The sequence below is a fragment of the Corythoichthys intestinalis genome, chromosome 11 (assembly GCF_030265065.1).
Source record: "Corythoichthys intestinalis isolate RoL2023-P3 chromosome 11, ASM3026506v1, whole genome shotgun sequence".
Classification (NCBI taxonomy): domain Eukaryota; kingdom Metazoa; phylum Chordata; class Actinopteri; order Syngnathiformes; family Syngnathidae; genus Corythoichthys; species Corythoichthys intestinalis.
In genome coordinates, this window is record NC_080405.1 from 7,670,532 (window position 1) to 7,697,780 (window position 27,249).

Sequence of the window (27,249 nt, forward strand, 5' to 3'; positions counted from 1 at the left end):
ACTTCTGTGTTTTGGATCATTGTCTTGTTGCAGCATCCATCCTCTTTTTAGCTTCAACCATCTGACAGACAGCCTCAAGTTTTCCTGGAAAACATCCTGATAAACTTTTGAATTCATTCTTCCATTTATGATTCCAAGTTGTCCAGGCCCTGAGGTAGCAAAACAGCCCCCACTCATGATGCTCACTCCACCATGCTTCATGGTGGGAATGAGGTGTTGATGTTGGTGAACTATTCCATTTTTCCTCCGCACATGACATTCTGTGTTACTCCCAAACAATTCAACTTTGATTTTGTCAGTTCACAAAATATTTTGCCAAAACTTCTGTGAAGTGTCCAAATGCCTTTTTGGAAAAATTAAACGACCAACTATGGCTAGGTTCATACTGCAGGTCTTAATGCACGAATCCAATTTTTTCGTGTTTTTCCGACTCGAGTGAGGCATTAACTTGACAGTCTGAACGGGACAAGTTGCATAGAAGTGGTCCATTTCAAATCTGATCTGGGTCACTTTCATATGTGGTCTAAATCCGATCTGAGCCACATTTTTCGAGAATACCTTTGTCTGAACTGTCAAGTCTCCCAAATTGGAATTCATGCAGCAATTACGTCATCAAGGAGCGAGAGAGACAGCGCCCTACAGTGGGGGTGCAGCTGTGCGTTAACGCCTAGTTTGCCTTGAACACGACTTTTGGGGAAGGGTCGGGCTTGACAAGTCATAAAAAAATAAAAATGGGTTGATGATAAGCCTGAGAATGGTCTGTTTTCTCTCTGCTCTGTATAAGCAATATTTCAAGATTGCTTACACGGCCGAGAGTCGGGCAAACTGTCCGTATGTGGGTGTGACATGCACGGACAGTGCATCCATGCTATCGATCCATTTAAACTTTGAATATAAGCCTAAACGGGGATTATTTATGTCTGCCATTTGTGTCCTCTTCTTGGAAATCAAAATACGATCTCCCTGGAATGACGGATGACAGCCAGCATGTGTAGTCATTTGTTTTGATTCTTCTGCGCACGCGTGTCTTCTTGCTCAGCATGTGTCGGACTGCCGGAATTAGTGCGCATGCGTAATACTTGAACGGTCTCAATGGAGAAAGGTAGTCTGAACAGACACGCCAAAAGAACATGACAACAAATCGGATTTGTGCATTAAGACCTGCGGTATGAACCTTGCCTATGTATTTTTTAGACAACAGTGGCTTCCTCTGTGGTGTCCTCCCATGATCAACATTCTTGGCCATAGTTTTACATGTCGCAGATATGTACACAGAGATAATGGAATGTGACAGTGATTTCTCTAAGTCTTTAGCAGACACTCGAGTTCTTTTTTTTTTTTTTTTTTTTTTAACCTTTCTGAGTATTCTGTGCTGGAGCTACTCCTTGGGAGAGAAGCAAAAGTGCCAAACTCTATTTGTAGACATCTCTTACTGGCGATTGATGAACATCCAGACTTTTAGAGATGGTTTTGTATCCTTTCCCAGTTTTATACAAATCAACAATCCTTGATTGCAGGTTTTTAGACAGCTCTTCTGACTGAGCCATGATGCACATTAGACAATGCTTCTCATCAAGACAATTCTTACCAGGTGTGTGTTTCATCATGGGCAGGGCAGCTTTGAACCACTTATTAGTGATTGGGCACACACCTGACTTAAATGAATTGGTTAAAATTGGTTTCAAATGCTCTTTAAGTCTCCGTAGGCTAAGGGTTCACTAAGCTATTTTTCCCCCTTCTGTCATTGTTTGCATGCTATTCTCAATAAAATATAAAAACCTATAAATGTTTGGGAGGTTTTAGTGAAAGCAGACACTGTTTTTACATGTGTGTGATTTTGACATATCAGATCACATTTGATGGGGATTTTACACGAAAATTTGAGAAATTGAAAAAGGTTCAGATACTTTTTCATACCACTGTATGTCTCAACAACATAACTACAATGGACCACACCGAACCAAGATTTGTCAGCACATCCGTTACCCAGTGGGATATTATGGGTGGGGCAGCCTCTTTCCACCTAAGAAGAATCAGATAGTGCCAATAGTGCGGCAATGCCAATAGTGCGGTAAAAGCAAGTACTCTTCGCTACCCAGCAGGAAGCTGGAGTCCTTCCATCAAAACCCCAAAATTATTATTGAAAAACGTTTTGATTTATGCTAGTTTAATTGTTCACAGAAACCTTGCAGTTCAACATCATAAAAAGTTCTTAGATCAACTAAGTGTGTACCACACAAAAATCAACAATGCTTAATTTAAAAAAAAAAAAAAAAAAAAAAAAAAAAAAGGAAACTGTACCTTGAAATGACCAAGAGGGAACCATTCATGGAGCCGTAGCACGACAAAGCCACAAATGCTGGCACTGCAAATGAAAAATTCCCCATCACCTTCTTTGCAAATGTCTGTAAATAAGGAAACTATGCTTAAACAAGGAAATAATTTAATGTAGTAATGTGATGTGTGTTGATTTATACAAACATTTCTTATTGAAAATGCACCAGTTTGATAGACGGAAACTTTAAATGCATGGTTTTACATAGAAAACAGGAAAGATCCTGCTAAAATTTTAGTTTACGGCTCAGAGGATTGAGCAGCTTTGTTTGGTTTTACTATGAGAGCAAGTTGTTTATCATCAGTGGTGGAATGTAACAAAGTAAAATTACTTAATTACTGTACCCAAATAAAGTGCAGATACACAAAAATGTACTTGAGTACAACTATGAAGTGGTAATTTTTATTTTTACGTACTTTTTACTCCGCTACTTTTCAAATGGTCGCGTACATTACGTGTTACTTTTGTTTTCCTTTTTTTTTTTCATTGTAAATTGATGTTTTTGTTTTCAATCTGCAATCTGTAAACCCCGTGCAACTATACCCTAACTGAGCACTAGAGGCAACAACACAAGTAAAAGCAAGATTAGGCAGGTGAACAAGATACTGACCAATAAAACCCAACACATTCTTGTACAGTAGGTGGCAGTATGCACCTGATAGTTGCTTCCGAACAGCCATTAAGTTAAATTTGGGGGGTTTTGAGCTAAAACCAAGCAGTCAACAAATTTTCTGGTTCTTTCTTTGAATATTGACTTAGATCTCTGTATGTATGTGAATATAAATATATGTTTACAGTGCGGGCCAAAAGTTTGGACACACCTTCTCGTTTGTACGTTTTCTTTATTTTCATGATTATTTACATTGTAAATTCTCACTGAAGGTAATAAAAGAATGAAGGTGAAAAAAACTCAAAACATGTATAATATTCTTGTATCTTTAAAGTAGCCACCATTTGCTCTGATTACTTTTTTGCACACTCGTGATTCTCTTGATGAGCTTCTACACAGAGTTCCCTAAAATGGTTTTTGACTTAACAGGTATGCCTTTTGATTAGTTGATCAGTGGAATTTATTGCGTTTTCAGTGGGGTTGGGACCATCATTTGTGTGGAGCATTGAATGATGTGTGTCCAAACCTTTTGCATGTACTGTACATATTATATACAGTATATATATATAAATAATGGTTAGAGAGGGCTGGACTGAAAGAAAGCACAGAGGTGCTTATCATGGCAGCACAGGAGCAGGCCTTGAGCACCAGAGCAAAAGAGGGCCCATATATACCATACCAGGCAGGATCCCAGGTGCAGGCTGTGCAAAGAGGCCCCTGAAACAGTCCAGCAAATAACAGAAAAGAAAAGAATACATTAAAATGCCATCACCAAGTAGGCGGTATAGTGTACAGAAACATCTGTGCAGAGTATGGACTGGAGACCCCTACATTGCAATGGGAAACACCTCCCCAGGTGGTGGAAAATGAGAGGGCTAAGATCCTGTGGGACTTCCATATACAGACTGATAAGACAGTCGTGATCATGGATAAGCAGCAGAGGACAGCCATGGTGATTGATGTAGCCATCCCCAACGATGGCAATATCAGGAAAAAGGAACACGAGAAACTAGAGAAATACCAAGGGCTCAATGAAGAACTGGAAAGAGCCTAAAAGGTGAAAGCAACAGTGGTGCCCATGGTCATAGGAGGACTGGTGGTGTCCCCACACAAGAGAAGTGGCTCCAGCAGATACCTGGAAAAACATCAGACATCTCCGTCCATAAGAGCGCAGTCCTAGGAACAGCAAAGATACTGCACAGGACCCTCAAGCTCCCAGGCATCTGGTAGAGGACCCGAGCTGGAGATGAACAGCCAGCCACCCTACCAGGGGAGATGGGGGGGAGAGTAAGGAGAGTTTTTATATAAAATATAGTATATGGCGGAAAACGCTCAGGTGACTTGAAGTTCCGCTCTGAAACCCCCAATTTGGCCAACTTTCAAAATTGTGTGATATGCATGTTTGAGATGTTCTTTTTCATATATTTACCCTTTTAAACTTTTTTTTTTCAATTCTTCTTTGTTTGGCTTGATTATTTATCATCTAACATATCTGAGAAGATGCAATAGTAACAAAAAAAAAAATACAATGAAGCGATAGTTAAGAGGTTGATATCCGTGACTTTTTTACAGACACCATTTTTTTCATTGTGACGTCATTTGTTTAAAAGTTTAAAATATGCGAGTGAATAATTTTTTAAGTCGTTTTTTTTTTTTTTTTTTTTTAATGAAAAATTAGACATCGATTAATGATTCTAAGCTAAAAATGACAGACATTTTGAATGATAAATATAATACCTGCGTTTTATGGATGGGTTGAAACAAAAGCGGTTGTGCGAAGTCTGTAAACGGGGGTTTCCAGGGTAAAACGGACAAATTAAAAATAGTTTGGGGGCTTAATGTGCCAGGAATCTGCTATGGCAGCATATACTGTAGACATATTGTTCTTTCAAACACAACAATTCTTTTGGCTTAAAATACAGCAGTTTCTTTTAAAGAGGAGTGCAATAGCAGAAACTGCTTTTTCAGTGTTGTCTGTGTTTTCCACCATATATATATATATCTCAACTGCCTCCGCCCCTCCCTCACCCCCATTCTGCTGCCATCCTGGTTCATAGTCTTGTCACTTCCCACCTGGATTACTGCAACTCCCTCCTCTTTGGCCTCCCTCAAAAGACCCTACACAAACTGCAACTGGTCCAAAATTCAGCCGCTCGCATTATAACCCGTACCCCATTCATCCGCCACATCACTCCAGTTCTCCGCCAGCTCCATTGGCTCCCGGTCCACTTCCACATCCAGTTCAAAGTTCTCCTCCTCACATTCAAGGCCATCCACAACTAGTGTTGCACCGATACCATTTTTTGGCCCAGATACCGATACCGATACCTGGCTGTGCAGTATCGGCCGATACCATACCGATACCACCCCGATTTTATATATATATATATATATATATATATATATATTTTTTTTTTTTTTCCCAAAGAGCTACATAATTGGATGTGAAATCATTGCTATCAAGGCTTTGTCAGACTGTTGCTTACCTTTGCAAAATAGGAAAAAGTACACTAAACCCTAGTAGACAATAGTTGAATAAACCTTCCGCTCTCAAAGGCCAAAATAGTGCTAAATTTGCGAAATTAATAAAACATGTATAATACTAGCCCAACAGTAAGAAAGTAAAAATAAATTCATAATAATAAACTCTGAATGAACTGAATAAACCTTTTTAAACCTCTCAAAGTCCAAACAGTGCAACTTTCATGAAATTATTGTCACATTCTGCTGTTGGTTAGATTGTGTTTTGTTGCTGGGCGTGGGGGCGTTGCACTTGAATCCAATGCAGGCTCAACGCAGCATTTAAGCACGGGTTATCTCAGAGAAGGCTGCCGAGATATTTGCCTTGCTGATCGCTATTTGACATCTGGCACAATAATCTCGCTACATTTGCTTGTTATGCCCCTGCATTGGGTTTTTCTGTTAGCGTGCTGCTCTCGTTTGTAACCGCTGCCTATCGTCTTAGTTTGTCCGTCGACCTGCTGTCACGGACTCCTTTTGTTATTTCTACTGTCCCGCGATCGCGTGTTATTTTTTGTTTGCAATCATTAAACCCTTTTATGTATCCCTCGCTTGTTGTCTGCTTCGAGGTTCAACCTTGTTTCCGCATTTGCGGACGCTAACAATTATAAGTAATAATAATTGACCACAGCATCCCGTCTCTCCTTTTTTTCGGGAGGTGGGACTCCCTTATTTCTATTTCTGAAAGGTGGTAACAATACTTTGGAAACACTTCCCAAATTACTGCGGCATTTCTTTCAGTAAAAGACAATAAAAGTAAAGTAGACAAAGTGAACTGACCAGAGATTGTTGCTCCGGTCCAGCGGCCTTCTTCCTCTGGATAGCAGTCCTGCTCTTGCAGGCTCAAACTCGTTGTATTCGTTCACGTTTCGTCTTCAAATGTTTTATCAAGTCCGAGGTATTGAAACTGGCCGATTTAACTCCACATCTCCAAACTTTCAGGCTGCAAATCTTGCATGCAGCCATTGATTTTAATCGACGGGATTTCTATTTGGAAATATTTCCCGACCGCCGCCATATTTCCTGGTTTGTTTTTCGTCCATATGAAAAAGCCCCCTTTTGATTGGTCAGGAGTGGCTATTGGCCCGCTCCCATTGGTCTGGAGCAGGCCAATAGCAATAGCTGCTTGGTGTTCACGTGTCATCCCACAACACAGAGACAGAGTGTAGTGAGCGCCAGGAGGAGAAAAAGGCTGTGGTCAAATGTATAATAATGGACCATTAAATGTATCGCCGCCGTCTTTGTTGGTACTCGCCGATACCGATACCACCATTTCGGGCCGGATCGGCGCCCCCTGCCGATACTAGTATCGGTATCGGTGCATCTTTATCCACAACCTTGCCCCTCCCTATCGGTCCGACCTCCTCCATATTACAACGCCCTCCCGTCCCCTTAGGTCCTCCACCTCCATACACTTGTCTGTCCCCCCTGCTCACCTCAGCACCAAGGGGAGCAGAGCATTCAGCCGCTCTGCTCTCCAGCTTTGGAATTCTCTATCACCCGACCTCAGAACCACAGACTCACTCCCCTTTTTTCAATTGAAACTCAAAACTCACCTGTTCAGACTCGCATATCCATAATAATGATTTCTTTGTGTTTTACTGTTCTGCTAATTATTTTCATAGACTATTATTTTATTGTTTTGAACGTTCTACTGTATTCTTAATTATTTTTAGTTTTTAGGTTTTAGTCTTTGTCTAATAGTTTTTTAAATAATTGTATGGCAATGATGGGGAAAATATTATGTGACCCGAAGTGAATTAGCACATTATGTATGATTGCCTCTGTGACCTTGATTGTAACAACTTCTCCTTGTTTACTTCGACGCCTGTTATTGTTTTTCACGCCATTCTGGCGCTTGGGTTCCACAGTTGGGAGGGAATCTCACAAGATAACTTGTTTTGCAGAACTTGTTTTTCACGCTACTTTGGCGCCTGGGTTGTACAACAAACCACCACTGGGAGGGAATCTCATGATCTTCAAGGTTGAGTAATACAAGCTAAGATTACCATGTATGGGCACAATGGTCCGTCTCCTGAGCTTAGAGGCTGGTCACCTGTGTGCTCATGAGGCATACCGTTATAAAGCCAGGAGCATTCTCCACCCCCTCAGAGTCCGCCGTAGGATTAACGTACGATATCGCTCGGCCGTGTTCCCCTGCTGGCTCTGACTGAGGCGCTGGCTCTCCGCCCATTGTCAACGGTAGGAGCTTTTTCATTGCTAGGGAATACTTTGTGTGATTCGACGGTAGCGCGGGGATTTAGAAGTGACAATCTGGATCTGGCGTTATTGTTATCACGTCTTATGCTTGATTTGATGCTTATGCTTGTCTGTATTGCTTGCTTTTATGTGGGATTGTAATCAATAAACATGATTAATTCTGCAATTGTCATAAACAAACATTGTCTGTTTTGCAAAAGTTTGCCTGTTACTGACTCACCGCGAACCCGGAAATTTCGTGTAACAGGCGACCTTGAGTGCCAGAAAGGCACCTTCAATAAAAAATTATTATTATTATTTTATATATATATTTATGAACGTATATTACATTTTTGCATCGGGAGAAAATACTTTACTTGTTAAACAAATTTTAAAGCAATTACTTTTTTTACTTTTACTTGATTAATTTGTTACACCTGTATGTGTACTTTTACTTAAGCGAAAATAGTAAGTACTTCTTCCACCACTGTTTAACATCCACTTTGTTTATTTGATTATTTTCAGGGAGGTGAGGTACTACAAAGTAGCCTCAGGATCAGTAACATAGAATTGATTTTAGTTTGTATTTTAAAATTTTACCACAGCTACTGCTTCGGAGGCAAGGATCTCCTCAACAGACATCACTGTATAGTAGGCCACATTAGTCAGCACATAGCATGTTGATACAATTGCCATGGAGATACATATAGCCAAGGGCACTGTCCTGCAATAAAAGAGTACACTGTTAATACCCATGCAAAAAAATGTTATTTTGCTTTATTACAAAAAATTATTTGGTCATTGTCATGAAACGCAAACGGAGTCGTTAAACCTTGGGGGTAAAAAAAAACAAAACAACAAAAAACTTTTAAAATATTAATATATTAAAAATATTATTTTATTTGACCGTCATTTGAAAGATAGTTGGTCAGAGAATCTGCATATGCAAATCACAAATTTCTCAAAACTATGACAACAGAGAAAATAATGTTTTAACACGGAAAGTGACATGCCTAGTCGCTGACATTCTTAAACGTGTGTGAAATCAGATACATCCAGGTTTTTCCAAATATAAGTTATGCACTGTATTTGGCCAGGATGTCAGAATGCGAGAGAAGGGTTTTAAGTTTTGAGCCACCAAGCAAATTGAAATGGCGACTGAAGGTGAAGGGTCAGAAAAAGAACAGTTCAGAAGTCCCTGATGGATGCAAACAACAGGAGTAAGTGTCCCTGGCCCAGAGGAGTACCGGGGTCAGGCCTGGGGTTGGGGCCCCTTTGAGAGCAACTGGTGATCAGGCCTTCGCCCATGGGTGGCCGACAGGGTTCAGTCCGAACCGGATACATGGGATATGTGGACCCACCACCCGCAGGGTCCGGTGCAATGTGGACCAGTGAGCAGAACAAGGCGGGAACCGATCCCCGGTTGTGGAAACTGGCTTTTAGGACATGGAACGTCACCTCTCTGGCGGGCAAAGAGTGGGAGCTTGTGGCAGAGGCTGAGCGATTCTGGCTAGATATAATTGACCTCACCTCAACATATAGCTCTGGCTCTAGAACCCAAGTCCTCGAGAGGGGTTGGACACTCTCCTATTCTGGAGTCGCTCCGGGGGAGAGGCGGAGGACTGGGGTGTTTTTTTTTTTTTAATAGTCCCATGGCTCTCTGCCTCCGTGTTGGAGTTTATCCTGGTGGATGAAAGGGTCGCTTCACTGCGCCCTATGTTCGTGGGACGAGTTCTCACTATTATCAGTGCGTATTCCCTGAATGATAGTGCAGATTACCCACCCTTTTTGAAGTCCCTTGGAGGGATACTGGGAAGTTCCCCAAAAGGGGACTCCATTGTCCTACTGGGGGAATTCAATGCCTACGTAGCCACTAATTGTGGGACCTGGAGAGAAGTAATAATACATTTTATTTATTTATAGAGCGCTTTTACCGGTGCTCAAAGGCGCTTTACAGTTGAGGGAAAAAATAATAATAATAAAGTAGTTGGGAGTGGGTGGCTGGGCCTGCCTGAGCTGAACCCGACTGGTGTTCAGTTATTGGACTTCTGTGCTACCGTCAGTTTGGCCATAATGAACACCATGTTCGGACATAAGGATGTTCTTCAGTGCACATGGCACCAGGACACCTTAGGCCGCCAGTCGTTGATAGACTTTGTAGTCATCAGACCTGTGGCCGTATGTTCTGAACACGCTGGTAAAGAGAGGAGCAGAGCTATTAACTGACCACCACCTGGTTGAGTGTTGGACCAGCTGGCAGGGGTGACGCCGCGCAGAATTGGTAGGCCTGAATGAGTAGTGATGATCTGCTGGGGATGCCTGGTGGAGGAACCTGTCAGACTGACTTTCAACTCGCACCTCCAGCAGCAACTGTTTTTGGGGGGCAGTAAGGGACATCGAGTCCAAATTGGCCTCGTTTCGCTCTGCCGAGGTCGAGGTGGCTGCTGGAAACGGTGGCCGCAAGGTAGCTGGGACCAGTCGTGGCGGATACCTCCGATCCAGATGGTGGACAGTTGTGTGTGTGTGGGGGGGGTGTATCAGGCTGAAGAAGGAGGCTTACAAGGCATGTTTGGCCTTAGGGTGTGCTGTGTGCTGTAGACAGCTGACTGGTACCGGCGGCAGGCCAAGCGGAGTGCACCTGTGGCGGTAGCAGAGGCAAAAATTCGGATGTGGGAGGAGTTCATTGAGGCTATGAATTAAGACTATGGATCTGCTCCAAAAAGGTTCTGGCAAACCATCCGGCGCCTCAGGGGGGTGAAGGCGCACTCGCTCACACCGTTTACAGTGGGGGCAGGGAGCTACTGACTTTAACTGGGGACATTGTCGGCAGTTGAAGGAATACTTTGAGGAGCCATGAATTTTATGTTTAAGCATTACATTTTAAAATTTATATAAACTCACCTCTCAGAGTGATCGACTTCCTCTGTAACAAAATTTAAGTAGAACCTGCAAAACACATGACCTTCAGACGAAGTACGTATCTGCTCCATCGCATACAAGTAAAGTAGTCTCAAATTCAAAATACAATAACATTTCTCAACCAGAAAACATTGCATGTTATTCGCTGCTTTATTATGTTATGACCCTTAAATTACTGTTTAGAAGTTTGGGGACACAACTAGAGTGTAACAATACACTAGAACCTCTCTTCATAATCGAAAAAAAGAGATGAGTGTAGTACAAGATGTTAGATAGTGTCACCACACAAATACACTATTTAGGTACGTATATATATATAGGTCAATTTTTAAATAGGGTGCCACTTGTGTCCCCTAAATAAATTTAAAAATATTTACACGAAAGTTGGACAAATAGTTATTCAACTTTTATTTTGTGTGTGTGTGTGTGTGTGTGTGGGGGGGGGGGGGGGGTATTATCAATTGCCGTCTATTATAAATTCAAGAGTACGAGCTCCGAATTTTTTTTTTTTTTTTTTTAGGTAATTTAATTTATTTCTGGTAAAAGGTTGTTATGGACTTTTTCTATGTCCCAGTGTGTCATTCAAGTTCAGTCAACAAAATACCTAATGTAAGAAGAAAAAAAATACTTTATTGTCCTGGATAAACTATCTTTTATCACTTGTTTTTTAAAATTTTAAATATGTTATTTAATTTAAATATATATATATATATATAATGTTTTTCCTGTACATCAGTGTCACTGTCCACTCTGTTTAGTTGTGTTAGTGTGTGATTATAACAATCCCACTCTGTTAAAGCTACATATCAAAGAAATTAATTGAACTGAATAATTTCAAAAGGTTTATTTGTAAAATTATAGATTTCTCATCAATTATCCAAAGTCACGTTAGCTATTATGCTAGAACAGCTAGGTTGAGGGGTAACTTTAGCATAAAATGTCCCCTCTGTTAGTGTTCACTCTGTTACCTCAAAATGGCACCATTAAAAAAAAAAGACTGATATTTCTTGCGAAATTTAACAGAATATATAAAGAATACAATAAAATGTATAAAGAGGTCGTACACTGCTGGAGTTATTAATTGCATGTGACAATTTCAAAATCTTCAAAATTAATTCAAGGTGGAATAAAAGTTAAAATGGTAAAAACTGATAGCTTTGGCCATGTCTACACGTAGCAGGATATTTTGCAAAAAGAAGAACTTTTTTTTCCAGTTTGGCCAATCATCCATACACACATTTTGGGCATTGAAAACAAGTGTTCTTAAAAACTCTGACCAAAGTGAAGATGTATAAATTCTGCGTTCGTAGCGCCATCATAGGGACACTGATATCAGTGTTATCAGGTCATCAGGTTAAGGTTTAATTGTGGTAATGTCACTGTCTGCGACAAATTTTGTTCCTACGTCACACACAAGGCCAATTTTTACATTTGAAGTCAACATGGATACCTTTGCAGTAGGAGGTCACAATAACAGTGATTTTAAACAAACCAATGGCAAAATTTGACAAATTTTTGTGGATTAAATGTACCCATTTTCTTCAAATAGAACTTCAATTATGCAGTGTTTCTCTAAACAAGATGTTGATATCATAACATTAAAATTCCTAAATTTTCCATTTCACCAAAGGGAGTTCATTATAAAATTCTTAATTCTTCATAATTCTTAAAGCTCCGCTTTAATTTGGACCACAACAACAGTATTTTTTATAATGAAGACATTGGAACGACTGACCTTTTTATGTACTTTTCCTGTGTGATTGTAATTTATTAAGTAATTAATGTATGATTCATGGTTATTCCTTATGCTTGTCTGTTATGTTTAAATTTAAACAACAATGTCAATGCCACTTACATTGTATATGTGAAGTTATTATAATAATGATTTTTTAAAATTATTTAAAAAAAAGAAAACCTTCTTCGTGGGTTTAAAACTAATTATACGGGTGTTTTTTGCTTCCATTTATTTACAAAATCTTGCATTAATTCATATTTAGGAACACATGCGGAGGATGAGATTACGGATAATTATTTTTCGCACATTGCTATGAATGAATGCGGTAGGCTGTGGATGCTTTTATTTTTTTCTACAAATGTGGTGGTATAGACGTAATTATTTTTTCCGGGCATGTAAGGGCAGGATCCTCGTTTTCAAAAAACCCTGCTAGGTGAAGACATGGCCTCTCTCTCCCTCTTGCTCCTTTTCGAACATATACAGGATGTACTAGCGGTTAATCATTGGGTTGACTTGGTTGTTTTTCTTTCATTAATTTAATTGCTTTGTTCTTGTTTTCTCTTTCTTCCCCTCACAAGTGTAGCTATAATTCCAATTTATTTTAGAGATTTGAAATCACCATGTGTGTGCCTGTTTGTGTATGATTGCATGCGACTATCATACCTACCAGCCAGAGTATGCATACATCCCGGAGTACAAAGCCAGAGGTAGCGTTGACAGCTTCACATTGTTTAGTTCAAAGGTATTCTCAAAGTTGTGCGTCTCCCCTAAACACAAACACATAATGAATGAATAAAACAGCTGTTGATTGATCGACCGACGAAACCACCAATACGATTGCCTTTATCCCGCGAGCTTATTGTCTGTGCACTTGCGCATTCTCTCCAATAGTGATAAACGAACAAGACCGCTTATAAGAATGGCTTTATCCAATGAGCTGATTGGCTGCGCACCATTGCAGCCTCTCCATTAATGATAGATTGATGAAAAGTTTGGACCTAATGCCTCATGGAGTTCCATTTGGACCTAATGCCTCATGGAGTTCCATGTTCCCCGACATGAAATTATAAGTAAAAATAGGCTCAATGAAGAAAGACGTTTCTTGAAATGAAACATCATGACAGAAATGAACATTAAATTTGCATTCGCTGGATCCAATAAAGATGTCTACTTATGAAATGGAGATGATCCTACTCACTTGAAAATATATTGTATTTATTTTACACGAAGTTTTTCTGTGCATTTTATTGACCTAACGCAGATAGCACATTCACATCAAGTCTTACTTCTTACTTTGACACCAATGTTTGGAAGCACTTGTTTCACTGATGATCAGATGTGTGACAGAAAGTGACATGACGACCAAGCATTTTCCTCTGATGCTTTTTGATCTTTTTCTCTCAACTGTAGATCTTGGTTGCGCACCCCAATTACCCAACGAAAACTTTGTGGCTGGAGAACATGAAACTTTTCTGAGCGGCTGGTGATTAAAAAAGGTAATGTCTGGCGCTATTTCCAATTTTTATTTTTTTAAGTATTTGCAGATTATCATTACAATACTAGTATGACAGACTTGGACAAAAGGAGACGAGCTGTAAGTAGTTCTAGTGGATCAGGATGGCGTGCAACTTGTCATACCTTTGAACAACTGGTATAGTCCTGGAACTATAATTGTGGTGATGGCCACCAGCTTGCAGATGGTGAAGACGATTTGAATCCGTGCTGTCCATGTCACACTCATACTATTTGTGTACATTACAGAAGCTGCAGAGATAAAGAGAGTGACGTTACATCAAAGTGGCTGTGAATTGCACATCTGTCCAACTAGAACAGACCAGAAAGCCTTTATTGTCATTGCACTGAGTACAACGAGATTTAAAGCTTCGCCATAACGTGCAACACATAAAGAAGAAATAAAAGAACAAAAGGGCTAATATAAAAAGAGATAAGTTACAGTATACACCGTTTCAAAATAAAGTGAATAAGTGACTAGCAGATCAGCAAATTATTGTTCTAATTTTGATCCTTTAGAAAGGGCTGTTGTGGGGCTGTATGTGTATTTTTCTAAAGTGATTTAAACATACAGTGTTACCATCTGAAAGCATTACAGTTGAATCGAAAGCTTTTTTTTTTCAATAAAAAAATTAAGAAAATGAATCCTCTTATTCATCTTATGTGTATTAAAATTTGATAAAATAATGGGACAGAAAAAAATATATACAGTGGGGCAAATAAGTATTTAGTCAACCACCAATTGTGCAAGTTCTCCTACTTGAAAAGATTAGAGAGGCCTGTAATTGTCAACATGGGTAAACCTCAACCATGAGAGACAGAATGTGAAAAAAAAACAAAATCACATTGTTTGATTTTTAAAGAATTTATTCCCAAATTAGAGTGGAAAATAAGTATTCGGTCACCTACAAACAAGCAAGATTTCTTCAAAGAGGTCTAACTTCTTCTAACGAGGCTCCGCTCGTTACCTGTATTAATGGAACCTGTTTTAACTCATTATTGGTATAAAAGACACCTGTCCACTACTTCAGTCAGTCACACTCCAAACTCCACTATGACTAAGACCAAAGAGCTGTCGAAAGACACCAGAGACAAAATTGTAGACCTGCACCAGGCTGGGAAGACTGAATCTGCAATAGGTAAAACGCTTGGTGTAAAAAAATCAACTGTGGAAGCAATTATTAGAAAATGGAAGACATACAAGACCACTGATAATCTCCCTTGATCTGGGGCTCCATGCAAGATCTCACCCCGTGGCGTCAAAATGATAACAAGAACGGTGAGCAAAAATCCCAGAACCACACGGGGGGACATAGTGAATGACCTACAGAGAGCTGGGACCACAGTAACAAAGGATACTATCAGTAACACAATGCGCCGCCAGGGACTCAAATCCTGCACTGCCAGACGTGTCCCCCTGCTGAAGAAAGTACACGTCCAGGCATGTCTGTGGTTCGCTAGAGAGCATTTGAATGATCCAGAAGAGGACTGGGAGAATGTGTTATGGTCAGATGAAATGAAAATAGAACTTTTTGGTAGAAACACAGGTTCTCGTGCTCGGATGCAATTCAGTATTCTTTCTCCTCCAAAGAACACCATATCCACTGTGAAACATAGGGGTGGAAACAAAATGCTTTGGGGCTGTTTTTCTGCAAAGGGACCAGGACGACTGATCTGTGTAAAGGAAAGAATGAATTGGGCCATGTATCGAGAGATTTTGAGTGAAAATCTCCTTCCATCAGCAAGGGCATTGAAGATGAGACGTGGCTGGGTCTTTTAGCATGACAATGACCCCAAGCACACAGCCATAGCAACAAAGGAGTGGCTTCGTAAGAAGCATTTCAAGGTCTTGGAGTGGCCTAGCCAGTCTCCAGATCTCAACCCTTGAACTTTTGGTATTGACCAAATACTTATTTTCACCATGATTTGCAAATAAATTCATTAAAAATCAAACAATGTGATTTTCTGTTTTTTTTTTTTTTTTCACATTCTGTCTATAATGGTTGAGGTTTACCCATGTTGACATTTACAGGCCTCTCTAATATTTTCAAGTGGGAGAACTTGGAAAATTAGTGGTTGACTAAATATTTATTTGCCCCACTGTATATATTTTTTTCTTTTACCCAAAGAAAGTGCGAGTTAATCATGAAAAATTGGATTAATGGTGATGAAAACTTTTAATTGCTTGACAGCACTAATGTGCAGTATCTGTGCTGTTCCTAGGACTGCACTCTCCTGGAAGGAGATGTCTGATGTTTCTCCAGGTATCTGCTGGAGCTACTTCTGCAGTGTGGGGGACACGGCCCCCAGTGCGCCTCTGACCACAGACACCACTCTTGCTTTCACCTTCCAGGGTCTCTCCAGCTTTTCTTTGAGCCCTTGGTATTTCACTAGTTTCTTGTGTTCCTTTTCCCTGATATTGCCATCGTTGGGGAAATCTACATCGATTACAATGGCTTTCCTTTGTTGCTTATTATGATCGTGATGTTCAGTTGGTTGGCTACGACCATTTTATCCGTCTGTATCCGGAAGTCCCACAGGATCTTAGCCCTCTCATTTTCCACCAACTTGGGATGGGTTTCCCATTGCGATTTAGGGGTCTCCAGTCCATACTCCACACAGATGTTTCTGTACACTATACCAGCTACTTAGGGATAGTGTTCCATGTATTGTTTTCCTGCTAGAATCTTACACCCTATTATCTTTTGGACTGTTTCAGGGGTCTCTTTGCGCAGCCTGCACCTGGGAATCCCAGGGGTCTCTCTGCGCATCCTGCACCTGGGATCCTGCCTGGTGTGGTATATTTGGGTTTCTATTGCTCTAGTGCTCACGGCCTGCTCTTGTGCTGTCATGACTAGCACCTCTGTGCTGTTTTTCAGTCCAGCCCTTATTCATATCTGCCACTTGTATCTCACAGTATATTATCCTTTACTTGTTTCGGTTTTGTCCTTTAGCAAAATGTGAATTTGAGTATATGTTGACTTTTGTTTTGTGACGGATGGTTTTATTTTGACGAATGAAGCGTACAGTAGGTAGTACTTTCACATGCGAGTAAGAATGCATGTACACATTACGGAGAGCGCACACATGAAATAAAGCGCATTTGCTCCCTAGAAGAAATCACAAAGCCGAGTGAGGGAAAAATAACAGCTTAGCTTGCTGTGTAGCTAAGACTTAGTTCCAACGTTTTGGCGAGGACAGTACAATGACGCATGATACATGTTTTTGGACAGATACAGTAGTTTGTTTTTTAAAAAGGTATTTAAGGGTACTGCAGACATACGCAGAAATTCAGGTTACGTCGCCCAAACACTTGAACAGTAGTGTGTGTATATACTATATATTACATATACATAAATGCAACTTTGTCTATGTGTCTGGGAGTGTGTCTGTGTGCCTGTTCGTTCCCTTTAGACTCTGAAATAGCTGGGCGGATTTTAACGAAATTTTGTACTGTATATTTCTGATAGTGTTCCTAGATGGGTTTGATCTCTGTAGGCCTCCATTTGAATATGAAATAAATCGCACACCATAGTTTAATGAAAAGAAGCAGAATAGATACACAACGCCATCTTATCACAGAAGCCCAACCTGTGTGTCACGAGCAAGACTGATGCACCAACTCTTGATATCAGTTCTCCCGAACACCAACAAGGACAAAGAGCAGCGCGCTTTGTCCTAAAACAAGTTGCGCCAGCCCAGATAACAAGGTTGATAGCGGGCGCTTGGGACGTCAAGACCAGCGTCGGTCGCTGTGGCAACCACGTCCCATCCACGCATGAACCTAACCGCCCAAAACCGGCCACAAAGGGATGATCCCGAAACAACACCCTTCGGACCGGCCCATTCCACCGCAGCCTTTAAAAACACTGGACACTGAGAACACAGATTTGCTGCTCAGAAACATTTTCTATGTAGCTTTGTTTTGGATCTAGAATTGTTCCTCCGTCGTCTGTTTTTGCCTTGTTTTTTGACCATTGTCGATGAATAAATTGTCAACCTGCTTTCATGGAGTCTTCTTCAAACTTTTGGAACATGGGAGTCAGTACAAAGGCTTAACATAAGAGGTGAACGTGCGGAGTATCCGCCCACCCGGTTGGCGCATGGAAGCGGTAAGCAGCGGAGCACCATTTATGTTCGGCTGTCGCCGTTTCCGTGCGGCTTGGCCGGAGGGGGCGAATTCCTTCAGTTGGTGACGGACGTGATAGGCCCAGACGACGGATGGGATGGACAAGCGGCTGCGGAGGCGTCAACTGAAGCCCTTTTAGGTGCACCGCAAAAAGCCGAAAAGGTGAAAAGACGGGCGACGGTTGACTCAAAGCCACCTTTTGTGGCTCAGGACGACCGCGGGTACAACCGACGAGCCCTACATTAAGGCCGCTGTTGGAGTGACGCCCAACAGCAAAAGGCCCTCAGCTTGCGGGAAGCTGTAACTGCTTGTGGTAAGCAGGAATAATTTTCCTGTGCTAGCAAAACATGGCCATGAGTATCCATTCCAACCGTTGTCGACAAATAAATTGTCAACCTGCTTTCGGTGAGTCTTCTTCAAACTTTTGGAACATGGAGTCAGTACAAAGGGTTGACATAAGAGGTGAACGCGTGGAATATCCGCCGTCCCAGTTGGCGCACGGAAGCGTTAAGCAGCGGAGCACCACTTCGTTCGGTTGTTGCCGTTTCCGTGTGGCTTGGCCGGGGGGGCGAATTCCAACAGTATATATTGAGTAGAAAATTATATTTAATCATACAATGATTTAAATAAAAAAAAGAAATATGTGAATGTAAAGTACAATACATTAAAGTTCATTCAGGGGCCCCAAGAGCCTTCCAGAGGATTGTAAGAGGAATACAGGAAAGCTTCGCCCAGGCACGGGGCTTCCCCGCGGGCTTGCCTCCCCCTGGAGCGCCCAAGAAAAAATGTTGGCTATACTGGAGTGATTATGGAATTGGAATAGGATTATTTACACTAGATTCATGTTTTTGCACCGTTTTGCAGCAGTTTTCATTCAATCCACCTAAAAAAAATGTTATTCGAGCAAATTGTTCTTTTTTGTGATTATTGGGCTCAATAACTGCCGCGTTGACCTGGGCCAGTGGTTTTGATAGTGTGGCCAGTGAACGTCAAAAGCCCAGTGGCTAAATTCCCTTATTTTCTACCCCTGGTATCAATCGTTCAAATCAATCAAAATCTATCTATCTATGTATCTATCAGAATGCAATGCACGGTCGTACATCCAAAGTGGACTACATTCCATCCCATGATGCTGGTTAACTTTTGGTTTTGAAATTTTCCTTTTTCTGTGTCTGACACGATAACATATTCCATCATTTACAATGGTTCCCAGTGGGAAAATTTGGTAAAGCCAATCAACAATTGTTGTGAAATACAGGGTCCCACTGTCAGAGCATGTGTGCACCATACGCGGATATTATGGGGGGGGGGCCTGAGGGCATAGCCCACCCAGCTGGCCGAAAATTGCATTGCATGTAATTGACTTTCTTATATATGAATTTTAAAATTAAGACTTTGCCGGGACAAAATGTTGTCTATAAAAGTTCTAAAGCAATACAACAAACAACAAAAATGAATGAACAATTTGTTTTGGGTCGAAATAATTTTTTGAACAGATGATGTGACCTTAGAGACGGTCATTTGCTTTGCTTAGCCAAAACCACCTGAGGACAGAAGATGCAAGATGGATATACTGTATGTAATTTTTTTCAAACCTAAGCTTTCAAAAGCGACAACAACTACTGAACGAGAACCAAGGGTTGAAGACGTAAACCACGAAACGCCGGAGAGCACCACCAAGATAATGTGTGGAGTTTCAGTTTTCCCCACTAAAGACATTAACTCATTCACTCCCAGCCATTTTCACCATTTTTCCATTCTTTAGAAATCAGCATTTGAAAATAGCTTGGTTTGAGCAATTTTCCAATTTCTGATGAAAAACGGAGAAATTGAGCTTTTTTTGAAAGCATACATTTCAAACATAACTTTGACTTATACACAGCTATTTTTTGCTTTAGTTACATCCCAAACATCAGTATAATGTTTTCCTTTTACAAAATAAGATAAACAACAAGACAAATAGAGCTTTTGATCGCAAAGTAACAATTTATGTACACATAACTAAACTACTGAACTGTTGAACTATTTGCGCACATAACAACGGGGAAGGCTCTCGGTTGCTCCCGTGGCTAATCTGATGAGTCCGGATCAAGATCGGTCTCACTTTTTTCATCATCTTCATCGTTGGTTTTCACCTCGGGCTAAGGATTAACGCAACATGAGCTCCGTAAAACGCATGTGGAACCTGACGCTGTTGTGGACGTCACCGTCTGTCTCATCAAGATAGATTTTTTTGAAACCTTCTTTGACGATGGTTTTGTTTTCTTTTCAAAACACTCCTCCAGTGTCGGTTGCCTTTTTTTCCCCGATCGTTCTCCACGTTTCTCAAATTCTCACGCGTCTTCACAAGATCCCTCCAACTTCCGTTTCCTGACTATTTATCTTCACTTCCTTTCTTGGCACGAGATGAGTTTTTACCAAATGCGCTACTGACCTCCAGTGGCCAGTTTTATTGCTTTAAGATGGGTTTTGAGCTTTGCGCATTATATTTTAGATAGATCAAAACCTATAGATGCCGCTTGTAAAAAAAAAAAAAAAAAAAAAAACTGAAAAACGCAAAAGACTTATACGTCTTTTGCGTTTTTTTGTTTTAGGGACACTAAAGCATTAAAAATGGAACGTATTCATACGTTTTTGGGAGCAAATTAGTTAATTGTACAATAGAGCCACCACCAGGCGTACCATATTCAATGGATGTCGATCTTGGCCAAAAGCCTAGCTGTCCCAAGCAGCCTGATTTAGAATTCCTCTCAAAAATGATGGGGAAAAAATTTTCAACGTATAATAAATATTCCTGGCTGAAATATTCAAAAAGGATGCAGTGTCTACTTCTCCATGAGGTAAGACAAAAAAACGCGTGTGCTCACACACGGACGCACACACTGCTGGGATGCCTGTATGTACGAGCATGGGCTAAGCTACTATCTAAGCATAAATCTTGTAAGTTAATTTAATTGCCGACACTGCATTTTGGGGTCATCAACATGTTTTGCCCTCCCTGCCACAAAAGTAAAACTCCGCCTATGGTGTGCACTGAGATGTAATATGTGAATTTTCCCGATTCCTATATTACATCCATTGATTTCATAATGGTATTGACGGGACATGGGCGCGGGGCCGATTAATAGGGGACCTATTTCCGTCTAAGCTGACCAAATTGGAACACAGACAAAGAGCTTATTACGTTGAAAATTATTGTGAATAAATGCGTAAATCCCTCAATTCTTTATAGATATGGACGTAAAACAGTCTCGATTCTTGGTTAAAAGCAAAAAAACGGGCAGTTAGCATTTATTTTAAGTAAATACTGTATGTCGAATGTGCTGCTTGTCTTTAAGTTACTGTGGCGCCGCCTTACCACAACAAAGAGCTTTTTACGTTGAAATTCTTGTGAATAAATGCTTAAATCCCTGAATTCTTTATAGATATGGACGTAAAACATTCTCAATTCTTGGTTCAAAGCAAAAAAAAAAACCAGGCAGTATATAATTTATTTTAACGTTATTATGTCGAATGTGCTGCTCGTCTTTAAATCACTGTGGCGCCGCCTTACCACAACAAAGAGCTTTTTACGTTGAAATTCTTGCGAATAAATGCTTAAATCCCTGAATTCTTTATAGATATGGATGTAAAACATTCTCGATTCTTGGTTCAAAGCAATAAAAAAACAGGCAGTATATAATTTATTTTAACGTTATTATGTCGAATGTGCTGCTCGTCTTTAAATCACTGTGGCGCCGCCTTACCACAACAAAGAGCTTTTTACGTTGAAATTCTTGTGAATAAATGCTTAAATCCCTGAATTGTTTATAGATATGGACGTAAAACAGTCTTGTTTCTTGGTTAACAGAGCAAAGAACCGGGCAGCTAGCATTTATTTCACGTAAATATTGCGAACTATGATGCCAATGCGCTAGCGGCTAATTTCTCCCATTGATTTTTTTCACAACGTTTCAAAATGCATGCATGGTACGAAAAATATAATAAATACCTTGAATCCTCGAACAAATCACTCCTGAGACAATCCTTCCTGTTTATAAGCGGTACAGCTTTCGTACCTTTATCCTAAATTCATGCAATCGCTGCATGTGTCGCTGGGACCGACTGCGTATAACTGAAGCGGGGTGTGGAATTGGCCCCCTGCTTGAATACGTTGCGCTGTGGCTGGCCGAATTGACCCGTCAATACAATTATGAAGTCTATGTTACATCTATAAACTTTTACAGTCATCCACAGTAATGCTATTATGTTGAATAGAATACATACTCAGTCCAACAGCTGTTACCAGTTTGACAGCAGTAGGTGGAACATCACAGGGCATGAACATAGGCTCCAGTATGTACTGGCCAAAAGCCAGACTGATGACTGCCATCCCAGCAGGCCTGTTGGTTGTAGACATGGAGAAAGACATATTAAAAGCTCATTATTGATATATACCTAGATTTACTATAAACATGCAGTACACTGTACAATAATTCTTGTTAAATCAACTTCTATCCATCCCTTTTTAACACCGCTTGTTCTTGTGCTTAAGCCTATACCAGCTGACCTCGGGCAATAGGCGGATTACACCCTAAACTTGCCGCCCAGCTAACATTCTTTTTTTATGGTTTAAATTAGGAGCTCGCTGTAGAATTCTTGGAATCCGTAGGCTACTTTATTCCCTCAACCCACGCAAGTACAACCAGCTAATGTCAAATCAATGATTGATCAGATAACATAGAAAATGAAACAAAAAAAGTTGCATTTACCCTCTCTCGGTTGATATATTTTAAATGGAGTGGAAAGAAGTCCAAATCTTTATTTCTATTCACAAAAATACGCATGGACGTCATCTTTGTTAACATCTATGGAGCTGCAGTAGCTGTGCAAACTGTTTTTCATCCCGCTTATCTTTGTTTTCATCACAGGTCCGTCTCTGTTGGTCTTTCATGTTTTTTATTGAATCGTGGTAGCCCGAGGCCAGCACAAACTAGGTGACTCAGGGATTCCAACAAGCATGTTTATACAGCTCTAGGTTGGTTATGCATACACAGGAAGGGGAGTAGGTTTGGTCTGAACATTGGTAGGGACGATGTAACGGCATAACCTGCATGTGCACTTTTTGCTGGGGGGTGGGGCATTAAAAAGACCAGACAGATTGGAACAACGGGGGTCAGGGCTTCTCACGAGTATGAACCTAATTAATTGATAGGCTAAATGATCAATGCACAATAAATCTTTATTGACTTATAATAGCTTTTATAAATATTGGTTCAGGTGATACATCATTCGATTCAAACCTTTTGTTTTGAAAACTAAAGAAACTTTCAAACTTATAGAATAAATGTCTGGGATTTATTAGACTATGCAGCTGCTTAGGGCCACTTGGGGGCCCCCAATCTGGCAATTTTTTTTTATTTTTTATTTTTTTACTACAGTTTGCTTTGACTTTTGTGAGTTTTGATACTTGATTACAAGCTTAAAAAATAAAAAGTTCTTCCTTAACTTCTTTCTTTCCTCTTTTAGAAAAAGGTTTGGCGCTATCTACTGTAAGTATTGACAATCATTTGGGGTGAGACGTTTTAAGTATACAGTGCAACAAAATCTGATTAATAAACAAAATATGGACGTATGGGTTGGATTGCATGTATGGGTTTCACAGTATACTGTGACGAAATGGTGGGCCAAAAATACGGGCCACTTTGCATTATTTTGCTTAGGGCCCCCAAACGGCCTGGGCCGGCCCTGCTCTTAACTATCCAGGACTGCAAAAAAATAAACATGTCTTATGCTTTTGTCAACAAACATTGCCAAACTCAACAAAAAAATGAAAGCTCCTTTGGGCTGCTTTAAGATCATATAAATAAAATAAAATTGAAAATTGGGTAGAAGAGGGTAAACCTCAGTTCACTGCGTTTCTGATCATATCTTATGATCTTAGCCACTGTGCTGCAGCTCAGTTTCAGGGTGTTGGCAATCTGCTTGTAGTCTTGGCCATCTTCATGTAGCGCAACAATACGTCTTTTAAGATCCTGAGAGAGTTCTTTGCCATGTGGTGCAATGTTGGAATTTTCAGTGACCAGTATGAGAGAGTGTGAGAGCTGCACTACAAATTTTATCACACCTGCTCCCTATGCACACCTGGACCTAGTAAGACTAACGAGTCACATGACATTTTGGAGGGAAAATGACAAGCAGTACTCAATTTGGACATTTAGGGAAGTAGTTTGCTCACTTTTGTTGCCAGGGTTTTAGATATTAATGGCTGTATTTTGAGTTATTTTGAGGGGAAAATAAATTAACTATTATACAAGCTGCACACAGACTACTTTTAAATGTGTCAAAGTGTCATTTTGTCAGTGTTGTCCCATGAAAAGATATATATATATATATATAGGTGTACTCACCTATGTGATACACTGTACATGGAGCTTTTCTCACCTCATAGGCTCACAGACAAATCATCTGTTCTGCTACTATTGGATCTCAGTGCCGCATTCGGCACGGTTGATCACAACATTCTACTCAGCAGATTGGAATAGTGGGTAGGGCTCACTGACGCTGTTCTTCAGTGGTTCGCATCTTATTTACATGATAGGGATATCCTTGTGTCAGTCAGAAACCATGAGTCGGAACGAATCAAAGTCACATGATTGATCCATTCTCGAACCACTTTTATTTAACATCTATATTCTTACTTTAGCTTGGATCATCTATCACACCTACGCAGATGACACACAACTCTACATATCAGTGTCCCCGCATGATTATAGCCCCTTAGCCCATTAAAAAATATAGCCAAAATCAAGGGGCTTCTATTTACACAAGATATGGAAAAACTTATCCGTGCATTCATTTTTTGTAGATTGGACTATTGCAAAGGTATATTTACAGGGCTTAATAAAAAATAAGTCAGGAAGCTGCAGCTACTACAGAATGCTTATGCCGTATTACACCGGTTGTGAAATTGTTACACTGGCTTCCAGTGAGTCAAAAGATAGACTATAAAATAATGCTGCTTGTCTAAAAGAAAAACACTAAAAGGCCTTGGACCACAATACAAGCTTGATTTGTTTGACCCCTATGAAGCATCTAGACCCCTAAGGTCGCCTGGAACGGGTCTGCTGTTTGTTCCAAGAACAAGAACCAATCAGGGTCAGGCAATGCTGCCTCACACATTGTTTACCACAGCATATCCATAACTGTTTATATATTTTTTAATTTCAAGTTATTTGCTGTTTATTTCTGATGTTGTTCTCCCATTTCCAATTTCTATTTTTTTTTTTAACTCTCTTGATTTAATGTGTTTTTTATGTGTAATTTTATTCCCTATTTCAATTGTCTGTAACGTTTTTTATTAAATGGGATTTTTACAAATCGTTTTATCTCTGTGGACCTTCATGTGATGGAAAGCACTTTGAATTGCCTTGTGTTGAATTGTGCATGAGACGTTTCTCTATCAGCAAGTCAAAGAGATTCTATGAGACGTGGGTTATTTTTTTAACCTACTTTCAATACTCTCAAACCAACTCATCATGAGATAAGCTTTGATGTGGCCCTTGACACAACAGATCTGATTCTGTTTTATGTGCCGCCAATTAAGTCTTCTTCATTTTTAGATGGTTTGCCTAAATGTTGTTCAGAACAGTTGGGATTGTGGTTGGAGTGGTATTTCTATCTCTTGTGTTCTGTTTTGTTGTTGGTTACACTTCTTATTTGTGTATTCACATTAAAATATAAATATTTGAAATGTAAAAACCTTCAGATCTACCACACTGTACTGAATGTCCAAGCAGCTGAACAGAGTAGATCGGAAAAAATAATCCTCTGCAGGGTATCCAGACCCTCCCTTGACTGCAGGTTGAACTGCAGTTCCTTCACATTGAGAGGACCTAGACGAGGTGGCTAGGACATCTGACTGGGTGTCTCCCTAGTGAAGTGTTCCAGACATGCCCCACAAGGAAGAGCACCATATGCATCAGGGTAACCCTGTCATGACGTGGGGGCATTGAGGACCCAAACGCAAGGAAACAAAGGCAGGGAGGCAAGGCAAGGTGGCAGTAAACCAAAGATACCTTAATAATAACTAACAAAAACACAAAGTACAAACAAATGTCATCAACAACTTACTTAAACAGGGGATGCAGGAACACGAGGGCTATGGAAGGTGAAATAGACATGAACATGGACAGACCTTGGGTAGACAGTGAAACAACAAAGTGATAGCAAACTTATATACCGACATCAGGGAAACGAGACAATGAGAAACAGCTGGGTGACACAAGAGGAAGCTGATTGGTCAACACACAAGGAGCAGGTCACATGGACAAGACACACTAGGGCACGGAAGCAATCTAACCTTGTATTAAAAATGTATTGTTATTATTTCAAAGCGCCTTTTAAAGGGTATTACAACACCTGGGAAAATGTTAATATTCCATCATTTATCCATAAACGCATGCCTAATGGATTCATATCATGCCACTTCGTGTAATTACACACATCGCAACACCAAGAAAATGATAGAAATTTGGATCGATTGTCAAGCTAAAACGACCGTTGCCCGAGATCCCAGAAATCTAGCATATTGTGTGCGTGACATCACAACAAGGAAACAACCGGCTCAGTGCTTAGTACCGAATGGTGGTGATGCTGGCGGACAATTTTGTTTCTAGTTGCAGCGACAAATCCGACGTAACGAACGTTCCTCTAATGGTGACGAGGAGAGTTATGAACCTTTCTTTGGTGTTTTGGGTTATCAACGCAAACGAAAGCCAATGCAGCCTAATGAAAGGATCATTGAGGGGAGCAATCACAGCAACAGATCGTGTAGGAAACACCGAATGGTTTGTTTTGCATTTCTTTTTGTGAAGCTGATACACCGTGACCGTAAAATAATGTATACAATAATTATCATTTATTGTGCTATCATAGGTTCTCGCTCTGCCAACAGGCACAAATATGAATGGGATTAGAGGATTTGTTCTATATATTTAACGAGCCATAATTTTTACATGTGACCAGTCCTATATCCAATGCGTGATATGTTTTATATTATAAAAGAGCGCTCCTTTGGTTAGCCTGGGGTGGTGGGGTGGTCTCATCAGAGCCAGTCATCGTCCTCTTTCTTGATATCTCGGGACATTTAGGTGGCTGCGCGTGTATGGTGGGCACCGCATCTGCTTTCAGCAGCAATTTCTTAGCAAAACCTGATGTCATTCGTCCATAATTCGAATAGCTTTCAGGTGTAAAATGCCTACCACGCAAAACCGTGCCGGAGGCTGGGTCTGCAAAATTAGCCCTCTTAG

The 27,249-nt window shown here is 40.4% G+C and overlaps 1 protein-coding gene and 1 long non-coding RNA gene across 4 annotated transcripts in view; one reads left to right on the top strand and one right to left on the bottom strand.

The window, feature by feature from the left end:
• Window positions 1-27,249, bottom strand: part of slc7a11 (solute carrier family 7 member 11) — a 79,903-nt gene that overhangs the window by 39,190 nt on the left and 13,464 nt on the right. For 2 of the 3 annotated variants that reach the window (XR_009064867.1, XM_057850943.1), the window contains exons 3-8: window positions 22,226-22,341; window positions 13,957-14,082; window positions 12,986-13,085; window positions 10,566-10,610; window positions 8,265-8,388; window positions 2,302-2,405 (exon numbers count right to left, since the gene is read on the bottom strand). Coding sequence is in view for 2 of the 3 variants with exons in the window: in XM_057850943.1 (XP_057706926.1) it covers window positions 2,302-2,405; window positions 8,265-8,388; window positions 10,566-10,610; window positions 12,986-13,085; window positions 13,957-14,082; window positions 22,226-22,341 (615 nt within the window). In the remaining variant the exon portion in view is untranslated. The remainder of the gene's footprint in view (window positions 1-2,301; window positions 2,406-8,264; window positions 8,389-10,565; window positions 10,611-12,985; window positions 13,086-13,956; window positions 14,083-22,225; window positions 22,342-27,249) is intronic. The other variant, XM_057850944.1, reaches the window with a different exon arrangement.
• Window positions 7,585-17,805, top strand: LOC130924398 (uncharacterized). Its single transcript, XR_009064868.1, has 3 exons — window positions 7,585-7,667; window positions 13,729-13,814; window positions 16,054-17,805. It is a non-coding gene; the product is annotated as an uncharacterized LOC130924398 (long non-coding RNA).